This window comes from Mus caroli, unplaced genomic scaffold, assembly GCF_978045245.1.
Source record: "Mus caroli unplaced genomic scaffold, Mus_caroli_1 scaffold_1, whole genome shotgun sequence".
Taxonomy (NCBI): domain Eukaryota; kingdom Metazoa; phylum Chordata; class Mammalia; order Rodentia; family Muridae; genus Mus; species Mus caroli.
Genome location: NW_028227256.1, coordinates 42861471 through 42882821, shown reverse-complemented (window position 1 = coordinate 42882821; position 21351 = coordinate 42861471). Strand labels below are relative to the sequence as shown.

Genomic DNA, 21351 nt, shown 5'->3' with positions numbered 1-21351 from the left:
CTGAGTAAAAGGTTGTGCTCTCAATGGTGAGGTCCAGGTCACTCCTGTATATATATCCATCTTCTAACTGCTGAAGTACTAATTTTGCCTATATCATCTTACAGTTCTGGCTTTTTCCCACAAACCTGATGCTCCTTCATTATCAAAGTGGTTACATTCGTAACAGAACTTACCTAAGAAAAGCTCAGAAAAGAATTTCACACTTTTCTCACTGTGAAAGGCTCAGATCACTGAGAACCCCAGTCAGACTATTCTCTGTGCTGCCAAAGCAACCTGCACATGACTTTATCCTAAGAAATACGATGCCAACCAGGGTTGCTACAGCCTGTCTTATTCAATCAATGATACTGGGTTGCTTATCTGTGCACACCTTTGCAGCCAGAATGTGGTTTATAACTGACGGTATGCCTAAGATACATTGGCTCTATGTGTAAAAAGCTCAAGAAAGCAATCACTGCAAAGCACCTGTAGTGTTTGGTATTCTTCATGACTTGACCCATGATCCTGAGTACTTTAGTTAAGAGGCTAAAAATCTGTAGCCTGGACCATTCCTAAGGAGTTCTTAGCTTCCATGAGTGGTTAACACACTTGGGTTTTATATTCATACTATGTTAACTCTACAAAACTTGACTTTAACTCACCTCAAATAAGATTAAAAACAAAAAAATAAACAAAAACAAACAAACAAACATAAAAACCAAATGTTTTTTGTTTTTTTTTTTTGACTAAACAGTAAAACACATTTCTCTAGTTGGGCCTGATGACACAGGCCTGTAACTTCACCCTCTTATGAACTTATGAAGCTGAGGCAGGAGCATCACAGACTCCCTGGACTACATAGCAAGTTCAAAACCAACCTGAGCAACCCAGTGAGACTCCTCCCCAATGAAAATAAACAAAAGAATGGGTACCCATAAAGGGTGGAACAGGTGCTGGGAAGCAGGTCTCAGTGGTAGAGTGCTTGTCTAGTATGTGCAAGGTCCAATAGTCACAACATTAAGTGAAAACAAAAACAAAGCAAGTCAACCTACCCTTTTGGATACTACTGTGTACCTATAAGGGAGGCCATTCATAGAACAACCAATAGACAACCTTCTCGGCTTAGCCTAATGTGGGTGTTTAAAGGAAAATGGAATGGTCCCCACAGGCTCAGAAGTTTGAAGGTTTTGGCCCCAAGTGGCACAATTATTCCTGAAGGATTAGGAGGCAGACCCTTGTTGGAAGAGGTGTGCCACTGGGGCCAGGCTTGAAGGCTTCAAAAGCCTAATCCATTCTCAGCTGTCTACATAGGGATGTCTTCTGTACTGCTCCAGCACCATGCCTGCCACACACACCCCACCCCCCAATCATGCTCTCCACTGCGATGGTCATGGATTCTAACCTCTGCAATTGTGAACCCCAAATTAAACATTTTGTTTATAAGTTCCTTTGGTCCCAGTATTTTCTAATGGCAATAGAAAAGCATATAACAGATAGTAGCCCTCTGCAATCTTCATCTTTCTCACTATGACATAAAAAAGTCTTAAAAGCACGTAGGCTTTCAAACATCTACTCTGACTTTTCTATTCCTCACCACACAGTGAATTTCTTGTCTTGATTTTGTCAGCTCAGCTAGTTAAAGATCAAACCGTTGGCCAAAGCTTTTAAAAAAATCCTATCAGACTTGGAAAATGAGATGGACCAAACACCTCATTTAACAGACAAGGCGATGCAAAGTTCAATGCAGGGTAAAAATGGGTATAAGGATGAATTTGAAGGGGCAGAACTGTGACAACTCCTCTATGCCCATTTTATCCCTTTAATTCATAAAACAACTTCAACAAACCCCCTATACTGGTAAGTATACTGGCAGGGTATTGCGAGAGAGTACACCTTCCACAAATACCTTTCTAAAATAGAAAGGGGTTTTTACTATTTGCGGTTCACAGTTGCAGAGGTTAGAATCCATGACCATCACAGTGGAGCCCATGATGGGTGGGTGTGTGTGTGTGAGAGAGAGGCATGGTGCTGGAGCAGTACAGGAGACATCCCTGTGCAGAGAGCTGAGAATGGTTAGGCTTTTGAAGCCTTCAAGCCTGCCCCAGTGGCACACCTCCTCCAAGGAGGATCTGCCTCCTAATCCTTCAGGAATAATTGCTCCTCTTGGGGATCAAGCATTCAAACTACTGAGCCTAAGTATCTCTACATCCAGAGTGCTCTGAAAAACTAGCCCTACTACACACCTCTTCTAAATGATACAACGTAGCAGCAACAAATCCAGCTGACAAGCAGCGAACTGAAAGCCACTGTTGTAAAAGTTGTGTGCACATAGACACGTTCTCCTACAGACCTAACATCGGTTTTTATGTAAAACTCAAAAAGAAAAAGGGGGAAAAAGGAGCCTGGTAATTATGATGTTTTTCTGCGGGAAAAGGCGGAATCATTAATGATTTAGAAGTCCAAAACGTTCCACACGTGAACATTAGTCTGCATGAGCAGACCGGTGCACATACAGAGAGGGACCATTTTCCAACCGAGCGGCTCCTAGTCCCTTGTAGACACCTGACCTGCCCCTGCAACCCCCAACCTTCCCGCAGGTGGAGTCCGGGGTGCAAGGCACACAGACGCAGCAGCAAAGCCGGGCGCGGCTCCGGGTCGGTCCATGCGCCGCACAGCGCCGCGGACTCCAGGCTCGCAGTCCGACCTTGGGCCGCGCGGCGCGGCGCGGCGCCGCACCGGACAGTCCCCTCCCCGGCCCGCGGTGCCCGGAGCCCTGTTGGCCCGCAGCCTACTCCATACTTGGAATCCACGGAGAACACGGCCCTCCTGAAGTTCAGCCGGCTGCCGCCGCAGCGAACCACGCGGACTCCTTCTTCTACCATCTTCACGCAGGCGCAGGAAGCACGGAGCACCGGCCCGATTACGAACTTCCTTTATAGGCCGACTGGCCTGGCCCTATTCTTCCGCCCGCGGCCCGTCTGGGCCTCTCTAGCTCGGAGACTCTATGGTCGGCTCTATGCCTACGCCGCCATCTTTAGTTTGGGCAGGGTCAAATTAAAACCCTTGTAGAAGGAGTAAAGCCCAACAGCCACGCACAAAATTAAATCATACCAGATGCCGCTACGGCTATTCGATACAGAAGAGAGTTTTCTCTTCGGCCTCTTTTACCCGACTCTAAAGGTTCCGCCAGAAGCGGAAGTAAACATCCTTCCTCCTACTGAAGCCGTTGCCTTTTCTGTCACGGTGATTGAGCGACAGCAAGATGACGCAGTCACCCTACTCCTATTCCACCCCCTCCGTTGCCTTTTTTGGAAAGGGGCGGGGTTCAAAGAGCGTCTTACAATGCTAACTAAAGTGGGGCCCTTTAGCTCTTTGTGGCGGTTCTATGAGCATCGCTAAGTTCCTGTAGCATCTACGCCACACTTGCCAATGCAGTTTCGACTCCAGAATAAAAGTACACCTTGGTGTCAGGGCTCCTGCAGTGTTGTCCGGTTTGCTCCGGTTGTTCAGTTTCTGTTGTTCAGAAGCCCTGACTTCTGAGGATGTTGATTCTTAACACTTTATATATGTTGTATTCGAGGTTGCTGCATATCTATGTTGAACTGTTCGTTTGTCAATATTTTCCTTTGTGCTGGCTCTTAAAGGGCATCTGATATCTTAACCCTAACAGGAGCAGATTCTTGATACATTTGAAATTCACCATAAATTTATGCTGGTTCATGGCAGGAAAAATATCGAGAGAGAGAGAGAGAGAGAGAGAGAGAGAGAGAGAGAGAGAGAGAGAGAGAGAGAGAGAGAGAGAGAGAGAGAGAGAATTAGTTTTTGTTTTGTTGGGTTCATAGTTTGGGGAGACAGAGCTAGACAGGAAGAAACTGATTATGTTTTTATCTCAAATTTAAAGAGTTTCTTCCCAAGATATAAGATACAATTTGCTAAACACATGAAACTTAAGAAGAACGAAGACCAAAGTGTGGACACTTTGCCCCTTCTTAGAATTGGGAACAAAACACCCATGGAAGGAGTTACAGAGACACAGTTTGGAGCTGAGATGAAAGGATGGACCATCTAGAGACTGCCACATCCGGGGATCCATCCCATAATCAGCCTCCAAACGCTGACACCATTGCATACACTAGCAAGATTTTGCTGAAAGGATCCAGATATAGCTGTCTCTTGTGAGACTATGCCGGGGCCTAGTAAACACAGACATGGATGCTCACAGTCAGCTATTGGATGGATCACAGGGCCCCCAATGGAGGAGCTAGAGAAAGTAACCAAGGAGTTAGAGGGATCTGCAACCCTATACGTGGAACAACAATATGAACTGTCCAGTACCCCCCAGAGCTCGTGTCTCTAGCTGCATATGTAGCAGAAGATGGCCTAGTCGGCCATCAGTGGAAAGAGAGGCCCATTGGTCGTGCAAACTTTATATGCCTCAGTACAGGAGAACACCAGGGCCAAGAAGTGGGAGTGGGTGGGTGGGTGAGTGGGTGGTGGTATAATTATGGTATGCTTTTTCATAGTGGAAGAACATAGTGAACTTAACCCCCCATCCCACCCTAGACTCTTGATGTCTAAGTAATAAATCCTGTAAACTTGGAAACTTTGAGATCTGATATATGCTTATTATATTCTGAGGCATTGAGGAAAATAAATGGTTAAACTAGTTTTTACTTCAGTTGTTTTAGTGTTTGGTGAACTTTGTTTAAATTAAGAAGGAATAAGGCTTTCTGATTTGGACAAAGGCTAGTTGGACTACTAAATTCATGAGAGGATTCTTTCCACACAAAAAATTTAATCTACTAACATTTCCAATAAAATTATAATTTGTGTTTTTATTTCTTTTTGCACGAACATTTAGGAACCAAATTTTCTCTTGACAGCTTAATATTTATCATTTCCTCCTCTTCCTCCTCCTCTTCCTCCTCCTTTGCATAGAACAGGAACACTGTTGGTGCTAGTGCACTGGTTGAGTAATGTCTTCTTATACTTTGATTTTTCTGTTTTGTCATTGTATTAGTCAGGGCTCTCTAGAGTCACAGAACTTATGGGTAGTCTCTATATAGTAAGGGAATTTGTTGATGACTTATAGTCTGTAGTCCAACTCCCCAACAATGGTCAGCAGCAGCAGTGAATGAAAGTCCAAGAATCTAGCAGTTGCTCAGTCCCACAAAGCACACATGGGAAGAAGAATCTTCCTTCTTCCAATGTCCTTATGTAGGTCTCCAGCAGAAGGTGTGGCCCAGATTAAAGGTGTGTACCACCACACCTGGATCTGCAACTTGCTTTGTCCCATGCTGACCTTGAACTCACAGATCTCCTTGCCTCAGTCTCCTGGGATTAAAGGCCTCTATTACCTTGCCTGGGGCAAAGGTTTTCACAGCCACTAAGCCTTAAGATCTTCCATGCCAAGATCCAGGTCAAAAACTTATATCTCCCAGCCTCAAGATTAGGATCACAGATGAGCCTTCCAATTCTGGATTGTAGTTCATTCCAGATATAGTCAAGTTGACAGCCAGGAATAGCCACTGCAGTCATAGAAATTGAAAATAGCCTTTAACTAAAGACGAACATATTAGAGTAACTCTCTGATGTATATGCTAGTGCTAGATACAGGTGGGGAAATATTTCAATAAATGTCTGTCTTTCTAGAAGACACCTAGCATAGCATGGTTGGGAAGTTGATCCAAAATACAAAGGTGTGAATAGTGTGTTGGGTACACTCTATTATGAATGATGGGAGACTTAATAATGGGAGCAGCTACTTCAAAAGAAAACCAACCCAAAGAGGCCAACCTACAGAATCTTCAAGGAATTGGGGTGTTTCATAGTACCATTCACAGATTAAGAGACCTGCCCTTCTTTTCTGTAAGATATATTTTCAGCAAAGTTAATATGAGGATAATTCTAACTGTCATTATTACAACATGTTTAAGTATCATCTGTGTAGTATAGTAGCAGTTGCAATTATGTATTTTCAATTCTTTTAGACCTTATGGCCATGTGCTTTTATAATTACTTGTCAGTTTTGTTTTAGGTGACAGAAGAGAATCCCCCAGTTTTCATCTTCTTTTATTTAGTTTATTCTCTGTGTTAACTGGGCATGGTGGCTCACGCCTTTAATCCCAGCACTTGGGAGGAAGAGGCAGGAGGATTTCTGAGTTCGAGGCCAGCCTGGTCTACAAAGTGAGATCCAGGACAGCCAGGGCTACAGAGAAACCCTGTCTCAAAAAACAAACAAACAAACAAACAAACACCAATCAGCTTTCACAGTGATGAATAAAATGTATAAATTATAACAAAATAAATATTTTTCAAGAAAGCATCTACCTCATAACATTCATATTACAATAGTTAAATGTTATAGGGCTTTGAACTAAAGCCTTATAACTGACTTAGGGGAAAAGAAACCAACCTGGCTTTCTGAAGGTAGCACTCATCACATACTCTCTTATGCTTTCTGTACCATGCTGAGACTGAGTGTTATGCATTACAGTTTCAGTGAATATGTTAATAGATCCCTGATATATGTGTCACATATAATGGCTATTTCTGTTCAATAATATTATCTACTAATTTGCAGAACGTGTTATTTATGAGGACTTAGTGATTATCATGTTACCTTTCTTTTCTTGTGTGTCATGCAATAACTCACAGAGATAAAACTTGGAGGGCAAAGTCCTAAATTCCATAGAAAAATACATAAGTTCCCAAGAAATAACAAAATTTCATAATAAGAATTTTGTGTTAGGTCACAAAAATATGCTAAAAATTAGAACTATATATTTTTGAATTCCTTATACTGTTCCAGATGTGGCAGAAATCGAAAACTAGACAGGCCCTATTATTATAAAGACTGGATTATAATTGTCAGGCCTTAAAGAAACCCATGACAAGTGTCACTGAGTACCTGTGGCTCCTCCCTGCACTCCTCATCCAGCCCAGGGGTTGGGCTTCCCTTTCCTAGTTTCTGATTCCTATGTAAGACAGCCATTTTGGCCATGCACTCTCTTAGCCTGTTTGGCTCTTCCTTTGGTCCTCTGCACTTGTCTCCTGGTCCACTCTTGCCCTCTCTTGTTTTCTATCTCTTCCTCTCTCCATCCATTCCCCATGTCCCTGTTCAGTCTGGATCTTTCCAGATGCTCCTGGTTTTACTTTCCCTCATATCTACATTAAAATCTTTCTCAACTATATCTCAGAGTGGTCATGAGCTCATTTCCATCCAATTGTTGTTAATAAAACAAACAAACAACAATAAAACCAAAACCAATATGAACAATTGGTATCACCCATGTAAAATGAAGCTATCTGGAAATTGGATATTTAGACCCTAATAACTTAAGTAACAAGGCAATGGTGGGCAATATTGTCAGCTTTTGTGGGTCACATGCAGCCTTTCTTACATGTTATTAATTTTGAACCTTGCAATCCTTTAACAAGGTGAATATTTTTACTTTGAAATTCTACAAAAATAGAGTAGCTTTTGTCTATGGACTATACTACAACTGTTTACTTGTTATGCTTGAAAATATGAAATGACATGTCAGATTACAAAGGCTTAATTGGGAAATTAAGTGTTAAGAACCTCGTTATTATTAACTCTTAGTATCACTAGAACAAACTACCCAACACATGGTATGTAGGAAGGAAAGAGAAGTTATTTGGTTCATGATTCTGGAAAGTTCAAGTCTAAGTTACCAATATGATATAAGTGCCATTATTGTATTTTTAGGGATATTTTGCTGTCCTGGTCTTTGTTGTGGCTCATGGGAATTCCAATGAAGAGTAATTGAAATGGATCAAAACACAGAGATTATGCTCACATCCATCAGTTCCTAATAAGATAAACAAAGCAAGGTCATTGATTATCTTTTAAGGGTTCCAAAAAGGAAGGGACTGTTTCCAGAACTTAACCTAAAAAGAAATCAGAATCAAGGATTTATTCTGCCTTTTCCATACAAGTTTTCTCTGAATAAATAGTGAAGCAAAGTTCTGTTCACATAAGTCCTACAGATAATAAGTATAGATAATAAGCTGAGAGATTATATCATCACTATTCTGCTATCTCTAAAGAATCAATGCCTGGTCATGGGTGCTAACATCATAGGATAAATGTAGATACTACAAAAACCTCAAATTAATTTTGTAAAATAAATCTAAAAATCCAGAAAGTGAAGAAGTTTATATACCACTTACTAATTTTCTAAAATACAAAAAATAGGGAAGTATAATAACATTATAAGAAGGTGGTTAACAAAATCAGACAGAGTACCAGTCCATATGAGATAAACTTGATTTCTTTAACAAATAAATTTCAAGAAAGTTTAAAAAGGAAAGAGAAATCATAAGTCTATTTTAAGAGAATTAGAAGGCATATTGTCTATTTATAATAGCTGGCCCTAAGTTTTCCCTGATGTAAATAACTTTAAAAAGATTATGAATCAACAAAGGGCAATATGGTAGAATTAGGGTTTACTTAGGAGATAAGCTTTCCATGAGTTCAGTGCCAATGTGATCAATAGCTATTACATATTACATTATATTACATACAATACTTAAGAGTATTTTTAAAAATTGGTTAAATGCTGATTGTTTGAGTATCAGACATATACTTATCATGTGTATGTGTAACTGTATATGATAGTATTAACTTAATACATAGAAGAATATTGCCTAGATTTTATAGCCACCTGCAAGATCCCATAAGAAAAAGATGAATTCAAACCAAATTAAAAGCTCAATTGAAAACAGATAGAAATACACTTAGAAAAACTGCATAGCTTCAGGCTTACTTTAGTCATAGAGAAGTGAAGAGAGGAAGGCCAAGAAGGCAGACTGTATATGTGGCAAATTAGATTGGGCTCAACAGTAAACACATCATCACCAGTCCACAGACTGATGGTAAGGCCCTGTTGCTGAAGACAACACCTATATAACAAATCGAATATGGAGAAGTGAAACTGGTTCCTACCTAGAGCCTCCACACCTACTGATTAGTGTTCATGGTACTAGAAGCTACCAAAGTAGAACTAACAAAGCTATATACCTTCAAACTACAATGGTGACCTGTCTGCAGAAATATAATGCAATAGTGGCACAAAAGTTGTGGGAGTTCCTGGGCTACATGGCTTTGTGTTTCTGGCTGGTTGCACTCATGCACTGGCCCAAGGGCTATCTTGGATCCCTGAATAGAAAACACACACTCACACCAGTTATTCTTAAAATGCCTTGGCTAACTCAATGTCTGGGCACTTCTAATGTTTTCCCTGCTACCCCAGGCTCAGTCCGGTGGCCACTTCCCCCAAAACTTATATGGCTGGTTGGAATTTTTCCTGTCACTGCTATATTCCCTTCTTTTCTCCCCAGTCCTCCCCATTCTCTCTCTGCATCCTACCCGCTGAACTCTCAGTGTCCAGCCCCATGCTCAGCCATTGATAGAACAAAAAACAATTGAGGGCTTGGACCTTCACAGATTCCCGATCAAAGCATCAGAACCACCATCTACATCTCATCTTATCTGTCCAATTTTAAAACAGAACAAAACATCAACAACGAAACCCTTCTCTCTCTCAGACGTAAATTGAACAGAACCATAACAGTCATGTAAATTATAAAGTATGATATACAATTAAAATATAGTCCATCATATTTGTCAGTTGGATAAAGTACTCTACCACCATTCCTAACTTAAAGAGTTACAATTCTATCCCTGAATTATGTTTAGATTTTAGCCTGTAAAACCATCTGAAAACCATGCTTTCTACTCTATATCATGTCTTTAATGTTAAACAACTTAAGTTTGCTTATGGAACTATAATTAGTCTTCAACCCTGTCAGAAATCTGAGAACAAAATAAATGTTGCCTGAGTATGAGGAAGCACGGGCTTCTTCAACCACTCTCTGATTGGATTTATGTTCTACTTCATGGGATGAAGCCCCTACTTGTTACTCCTTGAGTAGCAAAGAACATGAGACTACACAGGCCATGCACACAGAGCAAAATACTACCGTTCTGCTAAAGTAGTAGTTTTCAATCTTTCTAACCCTTTAATACAGTCCTTCATGTTGTGGTGACCCTCATCCATAAAATTTTTTTTGCTGTTACCTTTTATCTGTAATTTTGGTGGTATTATGAATTAATGTAATATCTGATTTGTGACTCCTGTGAAAGGGTTATTTCACCTCCCCCCCACCCCCAAAGGAGTTGCAACCACAGAGTGAGAACCATTGTGCTAAGGGAATACAGTAATAAAATGACTCCTAATGACATTCTGCTGTACTCATAGATCAGTGCCATGTTCAGCCATTATCAGAGAAGCTTCTTCCTTCAGTGGATGGGATCACACAGTTTGGAACACTCAGTCCTAAATGGGATGTCTCCATAAAATCCTTCCCTCCAGAGCACAGGGAAGTCTGTAGAAGAGTGGGCAGAAAGATTGTAAGAGCCAGTGGGGATTGAAGACATCAAGGAAGCAAGACATAGACACAGCAAGACTGATACAGAGACTGTGTCAATATGCACAGGGCCTAAGCCAGATGATGTTCCAGCACTAAGAGGGCAAATGGACATAAGACTCATTGCTTGACCACAAGCTATCTCCAATTGATAACAGTTTGCAAAGGAAAAAAATATTTTTCCCAGTTGTGTCTAACTGGGTATAGAAAACATACTTAAAGGCAGGTCCTATGCCAAGAAACAGATGATCAACACAAAAACTCAAAGGCATTTTTTGTTCTTATGCTTTGTCTGACATTTTTTCACTTTATAAATATTTTGCTTATGTATATTATGGTTTCTGATTTTATGTTTTTATGGGATTTCTGCATGTGTGATTGTGGTGTGTGTGTTTGTGTGTGTGTTTATTCTTGTTTGTGTGTTGTGCTTTTTTCCATTTTTTGTCTTATTCTGGTTTCTTTTTAACTTAATTTATTTTTATTTTTAGATGTCTGTTTATTTTCTAATGAGAGAGAAAGAAAGGGTATGGATTTGGGTGGGGGAGGAGGTGGGGAATATCTGAGAAGAGTTGGAGAGAGGAAACAGTAATTAGAATTATTCTATTAGAAAACGATTTTCATTAAAAAAAGGTTTCAGCTATATGTATTAGTTGGCTAAAACATAGTTGTGGAATGCTCAGTTAAAACTTAAGGGCCCCTCTTAACATTACAAACTCCATTTTGCTTTCAGATTCCATTTTATGATTAACTTGTCCTCTGAATGAACTCAGCTACTGAAAAAAAACCTCACCTTGTTCTAGGAGTCATGTCACCCTGGTAACAATCACAAATGCTCTTGGCAAATAGCCTCTCTACTCCTAGCAACAACCAATCAGTTCTTAAAGGGAAAGTTCCTAATATCTAAAGTAGATTGATTAAGCAGCAACCATTGTTAATACTAAGCTGAACTCATCACTAGCCAATAGAAGTGTGCCAAGCAAATGTCAACCAATTATGTAACTGTCAAGTTGGAAAGTTCCTTCATCTTGACAAAAAGGCAATGCTTGTACCAACTTAGCACTGTGCTGGAGAGGTAGGAGGATGCCTCGAGCTTGAATAAAGATTCTTTGCTTTTGCATAAGAGTTGCATAAAAGTTGGACTTCTGGTAGTCTCTGGTGGTCTGTGGGGACCTTGTGATCTGGACATAACATCTGGGACCCCCACGATCCCCCACCCCCCACCAAGACCCCAAACTCATGGAGTTGAAGACTGATTGGCTTTGGATGATGTTTGTCTGAATGTCCAGTTGTTTTTGTTTTAGTAAATCTGTAAGCCAGTTGTACTGGCTAGTTTTGTGTCAACTTGACACAGCTGGAGTTATCACAGAAAAAGGAGCTTCAGTTGAGGAAATGCCTCCATGAGATCCAACTGTAAGGCATTTTCTCAATTAGTGATCAAGGGGGAAAGGCCCATTGTGGGTGGGACCATCTCTGGGCAGATAATCTTGATTCTATAAGAGAGTAGGCTGAGCAAGCCAGGGGAGGCAAGCCAGAAAAGAACATCCCTCCATGGCCTCTGCATCAGCTCCTGCTTCCTGACCTGCTTGAGTTCCAGTCCTGACGTCCTTGGTGATGAACAGCAGTATGGAAGTGTAAGCCGAATAAACCCTTTCCTCCCCAACTTGCTTCTTGGTCATGATGTTTGTGCAGGAATAGAAACCCTGACTAAGACAAATTGGTACTAGCATAGTGGGGTATTCCTGTGACAACCTGACCATGTTTTGGGGAGGACTGTGGAAGGACTTTGGAACTTTGGGCTAGAAGATCCATTCAGTGTTAAGAGCTCTGTCAGATTTTGTATAGGAGCTTGGAAGACAATGTTGAGAACAGTGCAGAAGATGGAGGCCTGGCTTGTGAAATTTTGGAGGAAAAATTAAAGACTTTTCAGGGCCATTGCTATTTTGGAGTTTGATTATTCTGTGGTTATGGTTAGCTGGGGCTGAAGAATCAGCTGTGATTAACAAGATACCAGTACTGCTAAAGTGAAACTTTGGCATTACTGGGACTATTGATGCTGGTTAGCTGGAGCTAAGAAATTAGTGGTGATTAAGAAGAGACCAGCATCGTTGAGGTGACATCTTCTGGGAAGTGTTTTCTGAAAGCACAAAGAGGCTGTGTTCCAGAGATAGCCAAGGTTGTACTCCTACTGCAGTGGGACTTGGTAATGTGTAAGGGTCACACATGACTGGCAATAGATCCCTGGGCTCCAGCTCCTAGGTATAGGGGGTACCTCTCACACATCTACCACAAAACAGGCTGATAGGTGGGAGGACTCTGATAGAGCTACCGGTCTCATATGTGCCCTGGTGGCTCAAGTAGCCACCCATCTTCTAGGGAGAGATATCTTACAAGCCCTAGAGTTAGTTCAACCACACCAAGATAGAGGACATTACCTATAAAGAAAGTCAAACCCAAGAAGACCCTAAAAACCCTCCTCCAAATCATCCCCAATTCTAGGGGCTACTGTTAGATTTGATGCTCTCTGCCTTGATTGGCTCTCCAATGAAGCCATCTGAGTCTCACAGTGGCCTCTATCAAGGGAGACACTTAAGTAAGGTACTTACTTCAAGATGCTTCTCAGTGAGACACCAATGTGCAGATCGATGCAAAAGCGAGAGGTTTATTTTCCTGTGCATTGGGGTCAACTCCAATATTTAGGAACTAGATGTTACTGATAATGTTAAAGTGAAAGCTGCTAATGAATTCAAGCAAAATGTATGATATGGTCACTTGCTTGAGGTGGAAATGAAAGTAACCTAGAGATGAGTAAATCTTCAACTGTTCTCCTAGTCTTAGCCTCAATTCTGTGTAATAACAACAGGGCATTCTTATTACAAAACTGAGGATGGAATAACGTACAGATATTTTCCAGAAAGTCAGCAGTGGGTTCCATGGGTTCAGGGATGATGGTGGTGGCCTCCTAGGAATTTTCCATATAGGTTAAGTGAGGATGTTTTTGTAGACAAACAGATGGGGTCCTGGAGAATGTAAGGTTAGAAGTATGACCACATGTTTGCCCTTTTATGAAACCATACTGTCTCACACATGTCTGAAAGATACTGACCTTGTAACTGAAATACAGCTGCCCTGATCCTCACCAGAGACTGATGGTCTGGAAATATTAAAAAATTGTGCTTGCTACAAAACTTTGAGATTTCATAGTTCCTTTTTTTTTTCTGTTCTAAATCTGTACTATTCTGTATCACCAGAAAATGATGGCATAGGAAAATAGAGAAGGCACCCCCCTATGAACTTTGTAACCCAATTTCTTTGTATGATCTTAATAAAAGACTGTGGCTGAGTCAAGTCTATATGGACACTCTGATTCTGAGTTCAGAAAGCTCTCACAGAAATGAACAAACCTGTCAGCTCCTCAATTGATGTGTTTTCTTACTTGCCTACCAGGTATCCCTAGTCCTTGACAACCCCCAACTAATGTTGAGGCTGGACCCTGGCAGGGAGACTCTTTCACCTCCCTCTCCCAACTTAAGGACCAGCTAATACCTTCTATATCTGCCCCAGGATTAGAAATAGCCCCTTATTTTGCTCAATGCATTTTTAGGAACAGAGATCTCCTGGGAGGACATCCATGACCTGCTTACTGCTCCCCAGGCCATGTGCCCTCCACAAACTTCCCTTTCCTCTATTCTTGTGGCTGTTTTTGTCATTTTTCATACTAACTCTGCTACTGCCCAGCCTCTCCGTATTCTTCCCAACACTTAACACTGGAGATTCTTCTCTAAGGAAACCTACAACAGATACAACGAAGTCATAGGAACCCAGGATTGCCCACTTGAAGGATTTCAGACCAGGTTTGAGATACTGATGCACACAGATTGCAAATACCCTAGAGACCACCAGGTACCACAACTCTGATGCAAACACTTGAGAGTCTTTATTCAAGCTCGAACTTGAGCCACAGACCTTTCTGGTGCATAGGATAGGAAAGCCACCCTGAGGTCTAGGGCAAGGGGGTTTATAAAGGAAAATAAACACAAGTTGGGGGGGGGGGTTCCAAGCCTTGCCATTACATGAGAGGGTAAAGTAATGTTGGTCTTTAAGCTAATCAATTTATAGCACTTGGTTAAACCACAAGGAGATGGTGTGATGGTTTATATATGCTCAGCTTAGGGAGTGGCACTATTAAAAGGTGTGGCATTGTTGAAGTAGGTGTGTCACTGTGGGTATGGGCTATAAGATCTTCATCCTAGCTGCCTGGAAGCCAGCCTTCCACTAGCAGCCTTCAGATGAAGATGTAGAACTTCCAAGTCTGCCTGCACAATGCCTGGCTAGATGTTGCCGTGCTCCTACCTTGATGATAGTAGATTGAACCTCTGAACCTGTAAGCCAGACTCAATTAAATATTGCCCTTATGGGCTGGTGAGATGGCTCAGTGGGTAAGAGCACCCGACTGCTCTTCCGCGAAGGTCCAGAGTTCAAATCCCAGCAACCATATGGTGGCTCACAACCATCTGTAACGAGATCTGGCGCCCTCTTCTGGAGTGTCTGAAGACAGCTACAGTGTGCTTATGTATAATAAATAAATAAATCTTTAAAAAAAAATATTGCCCTTATAATGTTGCCTTGGTCATGTTGTCTGTTCCCAGCATTAAAACCCTAACTAAGACAGGTAGCAAACATCAAAAAGGAACATTTCAACCTAGAAAAGACTTATGTTTTCTTAGCCCACTCTGTTGTTACCAGCTGATGTGTTTATTTTGCAACTGCTAGAACATTTCATGATTTTTCTCAGACCTCAAGGGTGGGGACCATGTCTCTTTAAGGGCAAGTTAACATAAAATGGAGTCTTAAGAGCAAAATGGAATTTATTCTGCTACCTCAGTCTCTTCATTCCTCCCCTCAACTAGTTAGTTGCTTTGGAGGCCAATCTTGGATCTAGATTGTTTGCACTAATTTGTTGATAGTGAGATCTCATTATCATCAATTGAATAGCTCCCAATCTCTGTTTTATATATTGTAAAAGCTTGTTTATGATACACTGTCTGAAGTTACATAGAAGTTAAAGAATGACTAAGGGTCCTATGAGGGTGGAAACAAGAGTTGTTAACCCAGGGAAGGAATCAAATAGTGAATGGTACCAACTTTTAGATTCTTCTTGTTCTTCCTGACACCTGTCCAGTGTTTCAATGACCTTAGGAATGACTCACAAATGACACCAGAATGGTTAACATAGAAGCAGCATTCCTCAGGCAAGGTGACACATAGGCCTCTTGTTGCAGGAGGACTGAGTCTAATTCCTGCCTATTTTGTATCAGCACTTCAGCCAGAGAATCTACATTGCACTCCAGGTGGTAAATGGATGGTTCTAGGCACTGGATATTTTCACCTATGTCTGCTTTTGAACTGTTATAATTCTGTTCCTGTAAGGCTATCACAGCTACCCCAGAGCCAGCACAGGCTAGCCCTGCCCCTAGAATGGACACTGAAGTCAAAGAGATGGGTTTTCTCCTTTGACTCATAAGGTCTCCCTCAATTTGTTCTGCTAAGGATTTCAATACTGTTTCCTCTGAATAAAAGATTATGTGGGGGCACCAATTGAACCAAAATACAGAACCCATTTGGGGTAGAATTCAGAACCACCCCCATTCACGCAAAGGGTCATTCCTGTTGAACAGGCCCACCATGCCTGTTTTGGGGTAATAATCCATTTGGGGTGAACTATGGGAATGGTCCAGTTGCAGAAGTGTAAATGTGACAAGGAGACTTTCCCCAGACAGATACGCTGTCCTGATATAGTCTGGAGGGTTAAAGCTGGACCTTCATGTGACTATCTACATGCAGAGTTCCTTTCAGAAACATTATACTCAGCTGTTAGCCCAATGCCTTCATAAAAGGGGGATCTAGCATTATAACATAACCAAGAGGAGGTGGTAATTTGGGGACTGGAAACATTTAGTATTTGAAAGGTATTTACCATCACTGGACAGAGTGGATCTGCTGATTACATGATAGCCTGTCTCAGGATTTTCAATCACCCTAATTAAATAAAAAGACTGGTGTGGGCTGGGGGCTGCAATACACACAGTGCCCACAGTTAGCAGGGACAACAGACGCAGGACTGAGACTGAGTCAATTTAAGTTGAGGGGGTTGGTGTCCTTTTGAACCCTCCATTCCAGTACAGCTGGAGTCACCTGACTCCAGTCTTTTAGGGAGAGTGAATTAGCAGGTCTGGCGTGAGTGTAGTGCATCCAGGCTGTGATTCCATCCACGTTGATGGTAATTGGCATGATTAGCAGGATGATGTAAGGTCCTTCCCACCTGATTTCAAGTATGCCTTGGTGAAATCTCCTCATATAGACCTAGGCTCCTGGCTGAACCTTGTGTGGTTCTGAAAACTGGGCTTGCTTCATAGAGGGCACATAATTTAGGTCAAACATGTTTATGAGCCCATTGGGTAGCTCTGACCCTAAATATTAAATCATCATCCCACAGTTCTGCAATGGCTGCTGACTTCAGACTGGGTACAATGGGGCCTGGGATACCATACATAATTTCTATGGGAGTTAGTCCCATCTGATAAAGAGAATTCCTTACCTGATATAGGCCAAAAGGAAGGAGCATCACCTTGGCCCCACCAGTCTCTAAGGCTAATTTAGTTAAGGTCTCTTTTAATGTTCTAGTCATTCTTTCTATTCACCCTGAACTTTGGGGTCAATATGTACAATGTAATTTCCAATCTGTCCCAATGAAGCTAGCTGCATTCTGACTTACCTTGGACACAAATGCTGGTCCATTGTCTGACCCTATCATATGAGGAAATCCATACCTGGGTAAGATATCCTCCAGCAATTCCTTGACCACTAACTTTGTGGTCTCAGCCTTAGTTGGAAACACCTCTGTCGATTGGGAGAATTGTCCATAAATATCAGCAGATATTTATAGCTGTACCTTCCCAGCTTGACCTCTGTAAAATCAATTTTCTCAGTATGCCCCAGTCTCTTACCTCACATTCAGGAACTGTTTGGAGTTGCTGGAAGTATTTGTTAGGTGGCAAGCTTTACAGTTTGTTACTATATCCTCAAGAGTGTATATCCTTGAACGTCACTTTGGATTGTCTGATCACCCTGCCATTCTTCTGACACCCATGTCGGTGACTAGATTTTTCTAAGAATGGTTCCTGCTAAAGAGGCAGGTAATTTAGCTTACCTTCAGATTGCCACCAGCCCTCTAGACATTGACTCATGGACTTGTTTTTAGTCCATTTAATTTCTACTTTTGTATATAACTGGTTGCGCTGGATGGTTCAGGTAGGACAGTGGCCAATACAGAGATGGCTGTTTCCTTTAAGGCTACATTCTTAGCAGCTTTGTCAGATAAGCTGTTAACTCTAGTCACTGGTGCTGTTAATTTTTGGTGCCTTGGGCAATGAATGATTGCCAATGTTTAAAACCAGAGGGCTTTAAGGAGTTGTAGAATTTCATCTTTATTTTTGATCTTCCTTCTACTGTTAAGAGCCCTCATTCTGGGTAAATGGCTTTATGCACATGAGATGTAGCAAATGCATACCTGATGTTCCTGTAGATGTTAATAGCCAGTCCTTTCCCCATGATGAGGGCCCATGTTAATGTTATTAGCTCAGTCCTTTGAGCTGAAGTGCCTGGAGGAAAAAACTGAATCCAGATTACCTCCATTTCTGTAGTCACCACCACTCTGTTCTCCTTTGAACCTCATGGATAAAACTGCTCCCATCTGTAAACCAGGTCCATTCTGCTGGCAGAGGAGAGTCCCTCAAGTCAGGTCAGATACTGTGTACCTGGGCCAGAACCTCATCACAGTGATGGAGTGGACAGTCCAAGTCAGGATCAGGTAGAAGAGTTGCAGTGTTTAGGGAAACAGGCAGCTGGAAAATATCTCGGCCAGGGTTGATTAGTAAAGGCTGATAATGAATCATGCAGGTATTACTGAGCCACCAATCAGGAGGCTGCATGAGTACCCTTCAATTGCATGGGGGGGGGGGTAGTCATGATCAAATTCTGTCCCAAAGTTTAATCAACATCTTTAACCAACAGTGCTGTGGCTGCAATAATATGTGGGCAAGGTGGCCATCCTGCTGCCACTGGGGCCCAGTTTCTTTGATAAATAAACCATTGGCTGTTTCCATGGTCCTAGACTTTGGGTTAAGACCCCTTTAGCTCCTCCCACTCTCGCAATCTGTTGAAGCTTGATGTTTCCTTTCTCCTAGATCTGAGGTGTGTTTGGCTCTAGCCAAATCTCGATTCAATGTCTTTCCTGTCTTAATCTACTTTTTTCCCCTACATTTTCTCTGTTATTGTATACCTTTTCTACAACTTCCACTAGATCCCTAAATGACTTTTCTCCTAATCTTTCTTGTCTCTGTAACTTTTCTTTTTTTTTTTTTGATTTTTAATATTTTTATTACATATTTTCCTCAATTACATTTCCAATGCTATCCCAAAAGTCCCCCATAGTGCCCCCCACTTCCCTACCCACCCATTCCCATTCTTTTGGCCCTGGCATTCCCCTATATTGGGGCATATAAAGTTTGCAAGTCCAATGGGCCTCTCTTTCCATTGATGGCCGACTAGGCCATCTTTCGATACATATGCAGCTAGAGACAAGAGCTCCGGGGTTCTGGTTAGTACATCATGTTGTTCCAACAATAGGGTTGCAGATCCCTTTAGCTCCTTGGGTACTTTCTCTAGCTTCTCCATTGGGAGCCCTGTGATACATCCAATAGCTGACTGTGAACATCCACTCCTGTGTTTGCTAGGCCCCGGCATCGTCTCACAAGAGACAGCTATATTTGGGTCCTTTCAGCAAAATCTTGCTAGTGTATGCAATGGTGTCAGCGTTTAGAAGCTGATTCTGGGATGGATCCCTGGATACGGCAGTCTCTAAATGGTCCATCCTTTCATCACAGCTACGACCTTTGTCTCTGTAACTCCTTCCCTGGGTGTTTTGTTCCCAATTCTAAGAAGGTGCACAGTGTCCACACTTTGGTCTTCATTTTTCTTGAGTTTCATGTGTTTAGCAAATTGTATCTTATATCTTGGGTATCCTAAGTTTTGGGCTAATATCCACTTATCAGTGAATACATATTGTGTGAGTTCTTTTGTGATTGTGTTATTTCACTCAAGATGATGCCCTCCAGGTCCATCCATTTGGCTAGGAATTTCATAAATTCATTCGTTTTAATAGCTGAGTAGTACTCCATTGTGTAAATGTACCATAATTTCTGTATCCATTCCTCTGTTGAGGGACATCTGGGTTCTTTCCAGCTTCTGGCTATTATAAATAGGGCTGCTATGAACATAGTGGAGCATGTGTCCTTTTTACCGGTTGGGACATCTTCTGGATATATGCCCAGGAGAGGTATTGCTGGGTCCTCCGGTAGTACTATGTCCAATTTTCTGAGGAACCGCCAGACTGATTTCCAGAGTGGTTGTACAAGCTTGCAATCCCACCAACAATGGAGGAGTGTTCCTCTTTCTCCACATCCTCGCCAGCATCTGCTGTCACCTGAATTTTTGATCTTAGCCATTCTGACTGGTGTGAGGTGGAATCTGAGGGTTGTTTTGAGTTGCATTTCCCTGATGATTAAGGATGTTGAACATTTTTTCAGGTGTTTCTCTGCCATTCGGTATTCCTCAGGGGAGAATTCTTTGTTCAGTTCTGAGCCCCATTTTTTAATGGGGTTATTTGACTTTCTGGAGTCCACCTTGTTGAGTTCTTTATATATATTGGATATTAGTCCCTTATCTGATTTAGGATAGGTGAAGATCCTTTCCCAATCTGTTGGTGGTTTTTTTGTCTTATTGATGGTGTCTTTAGCCTTGCAGAAGCTTTGTAGTTTCATGAGGTCCCACTTGTCAATTCTCGATCTTACAGCACAAGCCATTACTGTTCTATTCAGGAATTTTTCCCCTGTGCCCATATCTTCAAGGCTTTTCCCCACTTTCTCCTCTATAAGTTTCAGTGTCTCTGGTTTTATGTGAAGTTTTGATCCACTTAGACTTGACCTTAGTACAAGGAGATAGGAATGGATCGATTCGCATTCTTCTACATGTTAACAACCAGTTGTGCCAGCACCATTTGTTGAAAATGCTGTCTTTCTTCCACTGGATGTTTTTAGCTCCCTTGTCGAAGATCAAGTGACCATAGGTGTGTGGGTTCATTTCTGGGTCTTCAATTCTATTCCATTGGTCTATTTGTCTGTCACTATACCAGTACCATGCAGTTTTTATCACAATTGCTCTGTAGTAGAGCTTTAGGTCCGGCATGGTGATTCCACCAGAGGTTCTTTTATCCTTGAGAAGAGTTTTTGCTATCCTAGGTTTTTTGTTATTCCAGATGAATTTGCAGATTGCACTTTCTAATTCGTTGAAGAATTGATTTGGAATTTTGATGGGGATTGCATTGAATCTGTAGATTGCTTTTGGCAAGATAGCCATTTTTACAATGTTGATCCTGCCAATCCATGAGCATGGGAGATCTTTCCATCTTCTGAGATCTTCTAGAATTTCTTTCTTCAGAGACTTGAAGTTTTTATTATACAGATCTTTCACTTCCTTAGTTAGAGTCACGCCAAGATATTTTATATTATTTGTGACTATTGAGAAGGGTGTTGTTTCCCTAATTTCTTTCTCAGCCTGTTTATTCTTTGTGTAGAGAAAGGCCATTGATTTGTTTGAGTTAATTTTATATCCAGCTATTTCACCGAAGCTGTTTACCAGGCTTAGGAGTTCTCTGGTGGAATTTTTAGGGTCACTTATATATACTATCATATCATCTGCAAAGAGTGATATTTTGACTTCATCTTTTCCAATTTGTATCCCTTTGATCTCCTTTTGTTGTCGAATTGCTCTGGCTAGGACTTCAAGTACAATGTTGAATAG

At 41.5% G+C, this 21351-nt stretch overlaps 1 protein-coding gene across 1 annotated transcript in view; it reads right to left on the bottom strand.

Moving 5' to 3' along the window:
• The window catches only part of Wdr75 (WD repeat domain 75), a 28257-nt gene extending 25074 nt beyond the window's left edge, over positions 1-3183 (bottom strand). Inside the window, exon 1 of the mRNA XM_021157262.3 lies at positions 2779-3183. Within this exon, the coding sequence (XP_021012921.1) occupies positions 2779-2861 (83 nt within the window). The 5' untranslated portion in view covers positions 2862-3183. The remainder of the gene's footprint in view (positions 1-2778) is intronic.
• Positions 3184-21351: the final 18168 nt, after the last annotated feature.